General features: G+C 38.2%; 1 protein-coding gene across 11 annotated transcripts in view; it reads left to right on the forward strand.

The window, feature by feature from the left end:
• Nucleotides 1–12,884, forward strand: part of PHTF1 (putative homeodomain transcription factor 1) — an 83,170-nt gene that overhangs the window by 59,881 nt on the left and 10,405 nt on the right. For 7 of the 11 annotated variants that reach the window (XM_059884739.1, XM_059884738.1, XM_059884740.1 and 4 more), the window contains 3 exons: nt 9,248–9,403; nt 10,471–10,566; nt 11,269–11,394. In XM_059884739.1, coding sequence (XP_059740722.1) covers nt 9,248–9,403; nt 10,471–10,566; nt 11,269–11,394 — 378 coding nt within the window. Of the gene's footprint in view, nt 1–9,247; nt 9,404–10,470; nt 10,567–11,268; nt 11,395–11,947; nt 12,481–12,884 lie in introns of those variants that run through there. The other 4 variants (XM_024989554.2, NM_001076077.1, XM_059884747.1 and 1 more) reach the window with 3 other exon arrangements.

Here is a 12,884-nt window from a genome sequence, read left to right on the forward strand (position 1 = left end):
TTTATCCATTTGTCTGTTGATGAACATTTATTTTGCTTCTATGTCTTGACTGTTGTAAATAGTGCTGCAATGAACATTGGGATGCATATTTTTTTTTTTCAATTATAGTTTTGTCTGGATATATGCCCAGGAGTAGGATTGGAGGGTCATATGTTGTAACTCTGTTTTTAGTTTCTTAAGGAACCTTCGTATTCTCCCTGGTAATAGTAACAATTTACATTCCCACCAACAGTGTAGGAGGGTTCCTTTTTCTTTACACCCTCTTCAACATTTATTATTTGTAGACTTTTTGATGATGGTCATTCTGACTGAAGTGAGGTGATACTTTATTGTAGATTTGTTTTGCATTTCTCTAATAATTAGCAGTGTTGAGCATCTTTTCACGTGCCTTTTGGTCATCTGCATGTCCTTTTTTGGAGAACTGTCTATTTAGATCTTCTGTCCATTTTTTAATTGGGCTAACTTGGGTGTTTTTGTTATTGAGTTGTATGAGCTGTTTGTGTATTTTGGGAATAAAGCCCTGTTGGCCTTATCGTTTATAAACATTTTCTCCCATTCTGTAATTTGTCTTTTTGTTTCATTTGTGGTATCCTTTGTTGTGCAAAAGCTTTTAAGTTTAATTTTGTCCCATTTGTTTATTTTTGCTTTTATTTCCATTACTCTAGGAGATGGATCCAAAAAGATATTACTGTGATTTATGTAAAAGAGTGTTCTGCCTGTGTTTTCCTGTAGGAACTTTATATCGTAGTATCCAGTTTTACATTTGGGTCTTTAATCCATTTTATTTTTGTATATGGTGTTAGAGAAATTTTATAATTTCGTCCTTTTACACTTAGCTGTCCATTTTCCCCACACCATTTATCGAAGAGACTGTTTTTTCTCCATTGTATGTTCTTGCCTCCTTTGTCATAGATTAATCGACTGTAGGTCTGTGGGTTTATTTCTGGGCTTTCTATCCTGTTCCATTGATCTTATTTCTGTTTTTGTGCCAGTACCATACTGTTTTGATTACTGTAATTTTGTATTGTAGTCAGAAGTCAGGGAGCCTGTTTCCTCCAGCTTTGTTTTTCTTTCCCCAGATTGCTTTGGCTATTGACATATTTTGTGTTTCTATACAAATTAAAAACCTTTTTTTTTGTTTTAGTTCTTTGAAAAATTTCATTGGTAATTTGATAGAGATTGCATTGAATCTGTAGATTGTCTTGAGTCATATGGTTATGTTAATAATGTTAATCCTTCCAGTCCAAGAAACCAGTATATATATGTATATATCTTTCCATCTGCTGTGTCATCTTCAATGTCTTTCATCAGTGTCTTATAGTTTTTGGAGTACAAGTATTTAGCCTTCTTAAGTAGGTTTATTCCTAGGTATTTTATTCTTTTTGATATAATGGTGAATAGGATTATTTCCTTGGTTTCTATTTCTTATCTTTTGTTGTTAGTGTATAGAAATGCAACAGATTTCTGTGTATTAATTTTGTATTCTGCAACTTTACCAAATTCACTGATGAGCTTCAATTGTTTTCTGATGGCATCTTTAGGATTTTCTATTTATAGTATCATATTGTCTGCAAACCATGACAGTTTTACTTCTTCCTTTCCAATTTGGATTCCTTTTATTTCTTTTTCTTCTCTGAAGGCTGTAGCTAGGACTTCCAAAACTCTGTTGAATGAAAGAAGTGAAGTTGGGCATCCTTGTCTTGTTCTTGATCTTAGAGGAAATGCTTTCAACTTTTCAATGTTGAGTATAATGGTAGCTGTGGGTTTGTGATATGTGGCCTTTAGCACATTGAGATATGTTCCCTGTATGTCCAGTTTGATGGGAGTTTTTAATCATTCAGTTCAGTTCAGTTTAGTCGCTCAGTTGTGTCCGACTCTTTGCGACCCCATGAATCACAGCACGCCAGGCCTCCCTGTCCATCACAAACTCCCGGAGTTCACTCAGACTCACGTCCATCGAGTCAGTGATGCCATCCAGCCATCTCATCCTCTGTCGTCCCCTTCTCCTCCTGCCCGCAATCCCTCCCAGCATCAGAGTCTTTTCCAGTGAGTCAACTCTTCGCATAAGGTGGCCAAAGTACTGGAGTTTCAGCTTCAGCATCATTCCCTCCAAAGAAATCCCAGGGCTGATCTCCTTCACAATGGATGTTAAATGTTGTCAGAAGTTTTTTCTGCATCCATTGAGATAATCATACAGTTTTTATTCTTCAGTTTGTTAATGTGTAATGTATCACACTGATTGATTTGTGAATATTGAAAAATCCTTGCATCTCTGAGATAAATCCCACTTGATCACGGTGTATGATCCTTTTACGGTTTTGTTGGATTCAGTTTGCTATTATTTTGTTGAGGATTTTTGCATCTATGTTCATCAGTGTTACAGGTTTACAATTTTCTTTTTTTGTGTGATTTCTTTGGTCTTGGTATCAGAGTGATGGTGGCCTCATATAGTGAGTTTGGAATTGTTCATTCCTCTTCTTTTTTGGGAATAATTTCAGAAGGATAGGTGTTATCTCTTTTCTAAATGTTTGGTGGAATTTGCCTGTGAATCTCTCTGGTCTGGGAGTTTTAAAATCATAGATTCAGTTTCAGTATTTGTGGATGATCTTCATATTTTCTAGACTGTACCTCTCTAAGAATTTGTCCATTTCTTCTACATTGTCTGTTTTATTGATATATAATTGCTTGTAGTGATTTCTCATTTCTAATTAATTGATTTGGTCCCTCTCCCTTTTTTTCCTGATAAGTCTGGTTAAATATTTATCAGTTTTGTTTATCTTTTCAAAGAACAAACTTTAAGTTTTATTGATCTTTTCTGTTGTTTTCTTAGTCTCTATTTCATTTATCTCTGCTCTGATCTTTTTGATTTATTTTCTTCTACTACCTTTGGGTTTCGTTTGTTCTTTCTCTAGTTGCTTTATGCATAAGGTTAGGTTGTTTGAGATTTTTCTTCTTTCCAAAGGTAAGCTTGTATCCCTCTAAAGAACTGATTTTCTGTGTCTGATAGGTTTTGGATAATCGTGTTTTCATTTTCTTTCGTCTCTAGGTATTTAAAATTTTTTTCCCTTTGATTTCTTCAGTAATCCATTGGTGGTGGTGGTGGTGGTGGTTTTTATATTGGTGAGAACTCAGTCACATAGCTATACCTAGTTACAATCAAGATTGAGGAATGGATTCTAGCCTGTTCAAATTGAAAAGGTGGGGGCCCTGTTTGAAAAAGTAGGAAAAAAGTGCTGTTAATGATACCAAAATATAAAGCTTTCACTTTTCTTCTGTGGTCCCTCTCTCAATTTGTCATAGTGTTTTTTTTGTTTGTTTAATTTTTTTTAGAGTTGTAGTATACTTGCTTTACAGTGTTGTGTTAATTTCTGCTGTACAACAGTGTGAATCAGCTGTGTCTACATACATTCCACATTGGTTGTTTAGTAGCATGTTGTATAGCCTCCATGTGATTTTTTTTTCCATGTAGTTGATTTCTAATCTTATAATGTTGTGGTTAGAAAAGATACTTGATATAATTTCAGTTTTCTCAGATTTGCCAAGGCCTGCCTCATGGGCCAGCATGTGATTTGTCTGGGAGAGTGTTCCATGTTCATTTGAAAACAATGTGCATTCTGCTGCTTTCAGATGGAATGCTTTATAAATATCAGTTAAGTCCATCTGAGACATGTTCACACTGCTGTATTTAAAACAGATAACCTACAAAGACCTACTGTGTAGTACATAGAATTGTGTTCGGTGTTATGTGGCAGCCTGGATGGATGGACAGTTTGGGGAGAGTGAATACATGTATATGTATGGCTGAATCCATTCACTGTCCACCTGAAACTGTCACCATGTTATTAATTGGCTATACCTCAGTACAGGACAAAAAGTTTAAAGAAGTGTCAGTTAAGTCTATCTGGTGTAATGTGTCATTTAAGGACTATGTTTTCTTACTGATCTTTCTGGATGATCTGTTTAATGATGTAAGTGGGACATTAAAATCCCCTATTATTGTTGTGTTACTGTCAGTTTCTCTTTTTTAATGTCTGTTAACATTTGCCTTAAATATTGAGGTACTCCTGTGTTGGGTACATATGAATATACAGTTGTTACACCTTCTTTGATTGACCCCTTGATCATGATGTAGTGTCCTTCTTTGTCTCTTGTACCAGTCTTTATTTTAGAGTCTATTTTGTCTGACATAATATTACTACTCCAGCTTCTTGATTTCCACTTGCATCAGTTCAGTTCAGTTGCTCAGTCGTGTCAGACTCTTTGTCACCCCGGGGACCTGCAGCACACTACCTTCCCTGTCCATCAGACCATTGGAGCTTGCTCAAACTCATGTCCATCGAGTTAGTGATGCAATCCAACCATCTCATCCTCTGCCGTACCCTTTTCCTCCCACCTTCAATCTTTCCCAGCATCAGGTTCTTTTCCAGTGAGTCAGTTCTTCTCATCAGGTGGCCAAAGTATTGGAGTTTCAGCTTCAGCATCAGTCCTTCCAATGAATATTCAGGACTGATTTCCTTTAGGATTGACTGGTTGGATCTCCTTGCAGTCCAAGGGACTCTCAAGAATCTTCACCAACACCACAGTTCAAAAGCATCAATTCTTCAATGCTCAGCTTTCTTTATAGTCCAACTCTCACATCCATACATGACTACTGGAAAAACCATACCTTGACTAGATGGACCTTTGTTGGCAAAATAATGTCTCTGCTTTTTACTATGCTGTCTAGGTTGGTCATAGCTTTTCTGCCAAGGAGCAAGCGTCTTTTAATTTCATGGCTGCAGTCACCATCTGCAGTGATTCTGGAGCTCAGAAAAATAAAATCAGCTACTATTTCCACTGTTTCCCCATCTATTTGCTATGAAGTGATGGGACCGGATGCTGTGATCTTAGTTTTCTGGATGTTTAGTTTTAAGCCAACTTTTTCACTCTCCTTTTTCACTTTCATCAAGAGGCTCTTTAGTTCTTTGCTTTCTGCCATAAGGGTGGTGTCATCTGTGTATCTGAGGTTATTGATATTTCTCCTGGCAGTCTTTGCATGATGTACTCTGCATATAAGTTAAATGAGCAGGGTGGCAATATACAGCCTTGACATACTCCTTTCCCGATTTGGAACCAGTCTGTTGTTCCATGTCCAGTTCTAAATGTTGCTCCTTGACCTGCATACAGATTTCTTAGGAGGCAGGTAAGGTAGTCTGGTATTCCCATCTCTTTAAGAATTTTCCACAGTTTGTTGTAATCCACACAGTTAAAGACTTTGGTGTAGTCCATAAAGTAGAAGTAGATGTTTTTCTGGAACTCTCTTGCTTTATTGATGATTCAACAGATGTTGGCAATTTGATCTCTGGTTTCTCTGCCTTTTCTAAATCCAGCTTGAACATCTGGAAGTTCGTGGTTCAAACATACTGTTGAAGCCTGGCTTGGAGAATTTTGAGCATTACTTTGCTAGCCTGTGAGATGAGTGCAGTTGTGCAGTAGTTTGAACATTCTTTAGCATTGCCCTTCTTTGGGATTGGAATGAAAACTGACCTTTTCCATGACTTGCATGGATTACCTTTTTCCATCCTCTCACTTTCAGTCTGAATATGTTTCTAGATGTGAAGTGGGTCTCTTGAAGACAGCATATATATTGGTCTTATTTTTGTATCCATTCAGCCAGTCTTTTTTAATTGGTACATTTAATCTGTTTACATTTAATTATCACTGTCTATGTTCTTATTGCCATTTTTAAGTTGTTTTGAATGTGTTTTTGGAGATATTTTTTTTCCTCCTCTCCTCTTGTTCTCTTGTGATTTGTTAACTATCTTTAGTGTTGTCTTTGAATTCCTTTTTCTTTTTTGTGTGTACATCTATTTAGGATTTTTGGTTTGTGGTTACCATGAGGTTTTGGTGTAGCAGCCTATATATATACAACATTGTTTTAAGTTGTTGATCTCTTAATTTCAAATGCATTTTAAATAGCCTGCATTTGTACTCTCCTCCCCACACAATTTCTGGCTTTAATGTTATATTTGTGTGTGGATGGTTTTGTGCCTTTACTGATGAGCTTTTCATTTCATAATTTTTTTGTTCTAATTGTGGCCTTTTTTGTTCAGAGAAATTGCTTTAGCATTTGTTTTAAAGCTGGTTTGGTGGTGCTGAATTCTTTTAGCTTTTGCTTGTCTGTAAAGGTTTTGATTTTTCCATCAAACACAATATAGAGCCTTGCTTGGTAGTCTTGGTTGTAGGCTTTTCCCTTTTATCACTTTAAATATATCATTTATATTTATATTATAAGGCCACTCCCTTCTGGCCTACAGAGTTTCTCCTGAAAAATCCGCTTATAATCTTATGGACATTCCCTTGTATGTTATTTGTTGTTTTTCCCTTGTTGATTTTCATATTTTCTCTGTCTTTAATTTTTCTAAGTTTGATGACTGTATGTTTCAGCATGTTAATCCTATATGGGATTGTCTATGCTTCCTGGACTTGGGTGACTGTTTCCTTTCCCATGATAGGAAAGTGTTCAAATATTTTCTCAGGGCTTTCTCTCCCTCATCTCCTTCTGGGACCCCTGTGATGCGAATGTTGGTGCATTTGCCATTGTCCCAGAGGTTTCTTAAACTGTCTGATTTCTTTTCATTCTTTTGTCTTTATTCTGTTCTATATCCATGATTTCTACCATTCTATCTTCCAGCTCATTGATTCATTCTTCTGCCTCATTTATTCTTCTATTGATTCCTTCTAATGTATTTTGCATTTCATTTATCGTATTCTTCAATTCTGTTTGGTTGTTCTTTATATTTTCTGGCTCTTTGCTAAAAACTTACTGCTCTTTGATCCATTCTTTTTGAGTTCTTGGATCATCTTTACGATCTTTACTTTGAGCTCTTTATCAGTAGATTGGCTGTCTCCAGTTCACTTAGTCGTTCCTCTGGAGTTTTACCTTGTGCCTTCATCTGGAACATATTCCTTTGCCGTGTCATTTTGTTTAAATTTTTATTTTTGTTTGTTTAGTTTTAAACGACAATTTGCTGTTTATTTTTTTATTTTAGAAACTTTAAATTTTGGGCTGTGCTGTGTCCTCATGGCTGCTCGTGGGCTTTCCCTAATTGCAGGGAGTGGGAGGTACTCTTTAGTCGTGGTGTGTGGGTTTCTCATTGCGGTGGCTTTTCTCGCGGAGCACAGGCTCTCAGCACGTGGGCCCTAGCACTTGCAACACGTGGTTCAGTGGTTGAGGCTCATGGGCTCTAGAGCATACAAGCTTCAGTAGTGGTGGTGCACGAACCTAGTTGTTCTGAGCATGTGGACTCTTTGCAGACGAGGGGTCGAACCTACGTCCCCTGTATTGGCAGGTGGATTCTCAACCACTGGACCATCAGGGAAGTCATTGTTTTTTTTAATGTATGTAGTAGATTAGTTACATTTCTTGACCTTGGCAAAGAGACCCTCTGTGGAGGATGTCCTGTGTGTCCCAACAGTCCTCTCCCACTTATCTTGTTACCCAAGGGCCAGGGACCAGCCGCTGTCAGGGTGGTTTCTGACCTATGCTTGCAGAGTTAGTTCCAGAGGCTGTGGGATTGTGGTTTCTTGCTTCTGCTATCCCCCTGGTTGTTGAGACTGGTCTCCAGGCTTGTGCAGGCTTCCTGTGGGAGGAACCAGTGCCTGCCCACTGGTGGGTAGAGTGGTTGCTGGCCCTCCGGTGGGTCAGGCTGTGTCACGGGGCGTGTCTCGAGGTGGTTATGGGCTCAGGAAGTGGTTAGGCAGCCTATTTTTGATGAGTGGGACTGTTCCACCCTCTTGGTTGTTTGCCCTGAGATGTCTCAACACTGGAGCTTATAGGCTGTTGGGTGGGGCCAGGTGTTGGTGCCAAGATCCCAAGCAAGATGTTTACCGCCAGTCAGAGTTCACATCTCTGTGAATACTCCCTGATGTGTCAGCTGCCAGCTTTTATGACCCCAGGGAGAGCCACACTACTCCCTGCTTCCCCAGGAGACCCTCCAGCGGCAGCTGGGAGGTCTGGCCCACACTCCTACAAAGTCACTGCTTTTGCCCTCAGTCCCCTTGTGTGCCCCCTCCATGGGTGGAGTTTCTGTTTCCCGCAGTCCTGAGGAGCTCCTGCAGTCAAGCCCCACTGGCCTTCAAAGCCAAATGTTCTGCGGATTCCTTCTTGCAATGCCAGACGCCTAGGCTGGGGAGCCTGTGGTGGGCTCAGAACTCTCACTCTTTTGGGAGAACTTCTGTGATATAATTATTCTCCAGTTTGTGGGTCACTCACCCAAGGGAGGAGAAGGCAAAGGCACCCCGCTCCAGTACTGTTGCCTGGAAAATCCCATGGATGGAGGAGCCTGGTGGGCTGCAGTCCATGGGGTCGCTAAGAGTCAGACACGACTGAGCGACTTCACTTTCACTTTTCACTTTCATGCATTGGAGAAGGAAATGGCAACCCACTCCTGTGTTCTTGCCTGGAGAATCCCAGGGACGGGGGAGTCTGGTGGGCTGCCGTCTATGGGGTCGCACGGGGTCGGACACGACTGAAGCGACTTAGCAGCAGCAGCAGCACCCAAGGGATATGGAATTTGATTATGATTATGATCGTGAGCGTGCCCCTTCTGTCATCTTACTGTGGTTTCTTCTTTATGTCTTTGAATGTGGCATGTCTATTTTGATAGGTTCCAGTCTTTTTACTGATGGTTGTTCAGCAGTTAGTTGTGATTTGGGTGTGCTTGTGAGAGGAGATGAACTCAAGTTTCTTTTACTCTATCACGTTATCTCCAGTCCTCCTTGTTTTGAAGAAAAAAAAAAAACTTTTACCTGAAAACTTGACACATAATGGGCATACTGGTGGCTGCTGCTGTTATTCAGATCCTAAAGTGGGGTGAAGAACTGATCCTCAGGATTTTCTAGTCATGTAAGTGGAGTGGGCAGCAGGTTTGAGGGCCTCTGCTAGTCAAATGCAAATTTAATACTTTGAAAAATGACCACCATATAATTGTGAGTGGGCACACTTGTGGTTAAAGAGCTTGGAAATGCATTTGTCTTATTTCACTTATGTTTTCTTCCTTGGTTATTTCCAGATGCTTGCTGTCCCTTATGCAAAGAAGAAAATGTAGGGAAGCTTAGAGAAATATATAATACTTTATGAGTATTAAAACTTCTGCTCTGAGTATTAAAATGGTGGTATCTTGTAAATGTTTTTAAATCGGCAAAGGAGTAATTACAGTAATTAATACAAGTGAAAAACTTAACTTTTTTCTGGTCCTTTTCATAGGTACTCCGTGGACATAAAACTTTCCTAAATGATGCTTATAATTGGGAGTTTTTGATCTGGGAATCAGCTTTACTACTTTTCTTACTGCGCTTAGCCTCATTGGGGTCTGAAACCAATAAGAAATACAGCAATGTCTCAATATTACTTACTGAACAGGTATTGACTGGTCCTGGATAGTTTGATTCAGTGGTTAGAAATGGTGTAATAAGATTTATGCAGAAGATTCAGGGTTGAGTCTAGATTCTGTCACTTTCTAGCTGTGTAACCTTATCCCTTACAAGTCACTCTGCAACCATATAGTTGTTTTGTATATAAAGTGAGGATAATATCTTCCCCACCTGCTCCCAGGATTGGGTGCTGTGCTTCGAAACTCAATTGTGTCTGACTCTACGACTCCATGGACTGTAGCCTGCCAGGCTCTTCTGTCCATGGGGATTCTCCATGCTACTTCGTAGTATAAAGATTATTTTTGGTGGTGGTAATGGAGCATGCTTTTAATCTCATGTTCTGTGTCAAGTATTAGCTCTTTGGCGTACCCGTCATTTAAGTATGTTTAGTAAGCTTCTTCACTTTCTTTTCTGTCAGTCATAGAATACATTCAGTGTTTGAAAAATACTTGCTCTTTAGTATGTGAGTAGATACGACAATTGAGAAATGTTTCTTATGAATATAAAGTAGTATAGAGTTGGTTTTTTGTTTTTAATTTCATGTTTATCCATAAGTTTTAAAATATCTGATATCATTAGTTTTTTTTTGGGGGGGGTGGTTGGGTGGAACTTAGAATTATAGTGAAAAATTCTTACTGTAAGGGAAGAAACAAGGAATTAGTAAGTTAAAAGTCTTCTTCCATTCCCTGAATGATAAGGATGTTAGATTTTTGGGGGGATACCAAGATGAATAAGATATAGTTTTTGAACTCAAGGAGTTTACATCTTGTTAAAATTAATACAAAATTTTCATTGTTTCGATAAATTACTTCATCATTATTTTTTCTTCACTAAATAGCCTTTTTTTTCCCCCACATGTGACTGATTAGGGATGGGGGTTGGATATGTGACATATGCGCTCTGTAAAAATAGCTACTAGAATTTCAAATTTTATTTTAGTTGAAAATATTGCCTTCCAAATCTGCCATATTGAATGCAATATATATGTATATATACACACATACATATACATATCTTTTACATGACATTTGCCCTAATCTCTATTCCTTCCCTTAGATTAATTTATATCTTAAAATGGAAAAAAAGCCGAATAAGAAAGAACAGCTTACCCTAGTAAACAATGTGTTAAAGCTCTCCACCAAGTTGTTAAAAGTAAGTAATGCCCTGTGATGCATTTTTATTACCATTTAATTAAATCAACGCTGCACTTCTTGGAGAGGACCTTCGTAACAGATAAATGCTGTGTAGATTCAAAATACAGACTTGATAGTTGGGGTTAATGACTCTATGAGAAAAGTTTCCCAGCTTATTACCCAAGTTCTAATCATTGCTGTTGTCTGTCACATTTGAAAATTACATTAGAAAATCACAAATTGCATCTTGCTTGAATCCACCTTTAAAAACATAGCTAGTGGAACACTAGGTGAGAGCCCATTCCAGGCGTTTATTTATTTACATTATTTTTAAATTTTTAAATTATTATTTTAAATTGATGTATAGCTGATTTACAGTGTTTCACATGTACAGCAAAGTGATTCAGTTATATACACACATATGTTCTTTTTCTGATTCTTCTCTGTTATAGGTTATTGCAAGATATTGAATATAGTTCCCAGTGCTATACAGCAGGTCCTTATTGTTTATCCATTTTATATGCAGTCCTCTGTGTCTGTTGATTCCAAATTTATCCTCCCCCTCCTCCCCCTCATTACAGGTTTTTTGAAGGTAGTTATTGAACATCAGGAAAGAGGTCTTAAGCAGTCATCCTCACCCAAGACTCAAAAACCAGTCTGATAATCACTGATAGCTATTGTGAAACCATGTATTTCATCTCAGTTCTTTCATGTTTTTTAGGAGCTGGACACACCATTTAGACTCTATGGACTGACGATGAACCCCTTAATCTACAATATCACACGAGTTGTTATCCTTTCTGCAGTCTCGGGTGTTATAAGTGATCTTCTAGGATTTAATATAAGAGTAAGTGAGATTACCACTCTGTAGCATCTGCCTTATTAGTCTTAAAACTTGCTAGTATGTATAATAATCTTTAACCTTCCCAGTGTGCATGTGCGTGAGAGAGAGAAAGGGAGAGCTAGTGGGGGAAGGTGGGATGGAGGGAGAGAGTGGCTGGCATGGAAATGATTCTTCAGGTAGAGAAATGAGCATTTGAAATAGACATTCAGCTTAGAGTTTCTCATTTTATACAAGCACAATAGACTGTGCTCTTGAATGGAACAAAAAGTCAAGTTTGAATCTCATGTCAGTCTAATAGCATGGGCTGGGGTGGCCTCTGAGCTAGGGAAATGTACAGAGGCAGAATGAAGGAAAATCAGAAACCCCCGTGAGCTGCAGTATATCAGTTTTGATCCTGGAAATTTTTAATGTTTTTTTCTCTACGATGTTCTATGGTTGCTATTGCCAGAGTTGATACTTTTTTATTATGTAAATGGTTCTTGGTTTACATGTAAGTGTACCTATCAACCCACCTATCAACCCCAACTAACTGATTTTGGTGATTTTCTTTTCTTAGCTGTGGAAAATTAAGTCATAAGCTGAGTTATGTGCCTGGACTCTCTCCCCTTGCTGGCATCAGTGCTTACCCCATTAAGGAAAGAGATGACTGCAAAACCATGAGACACGCACCTGCTTGTTCATACGCAGAGGTGCCCTCAGCTCTCCTAATCTAATGAATCGTGTTTTCAGAGGAACAGAGCCTTTTCCAACTGGGCGTGCATGCCAAAAACCTGTATTTTCATGGTTTTCAAATAGTATGAATAGTCAGGAGACTGAAGACTGTTGTGTTATAGTAACTTAAGGACAACTTTTTAAGTTAGGAAATTTATTCTGGGCATTTCAATGCTGTGACACTTATATTTACTGGAAATACTCTTTTGGGTAGATGCCCAAAGCATGAAGCAAAATCCTATATTGGAAATACACAAATTCAGTACTTTTCTATTACAGTCTATAGAATTGGATATTTCATTTCTCTAGCAAAGAGAGATCAAGTTTAAATTTTAACTATTTTAGGTTGAACCTGAATAAAAGAACTTTATTGGAGAATTTCAGTTTCTAGGCTTTTTTGTTGTTGAAAGAAAAAATAACCTTTAAACTGTGATTTTTCTGTGAAACTATGGAGAAATTTTCAATTGGTTTATAATTTTGAAGTTAACCCTAATAACTGTATAGTTGTTGGTGAAACAGTCATGCGTATAATATAGCATGTAATTCAGCATAAGACATTTTTCTGTGCACACGTGACCGTGTTCACCAGACAGTGTGTCTTCCATTTGGAATCATCTGAGCTATGTTTCCCATCACAGTACTAAGTGAAGTGTTCGGTTTGTTGTCCAACTCAATGAATGTATTTAATTCATTACATTACTGTACCCTCAGTACAGTCTCTGGTCTTCAGTGTCTATACTGAGCCAAGCTGTGCCATCGATGATTTGGGTTCTCTTATCCGC

This window comes from Bos taurus, chromosome 3, assembly GCF_002263795.3.
Source record: "Bos taurus isolate L1 Dominette 01449 registration number 42190680 breed Hereford chromosome 3, ARS-UCD2.0, whole genome shotgun sequence".
Lineage (NCBI taxonomy): Eukaryota > Metazoa > Chordata > Mammalia > Artiodactyla > Bovidae > Bos > Bos taurus.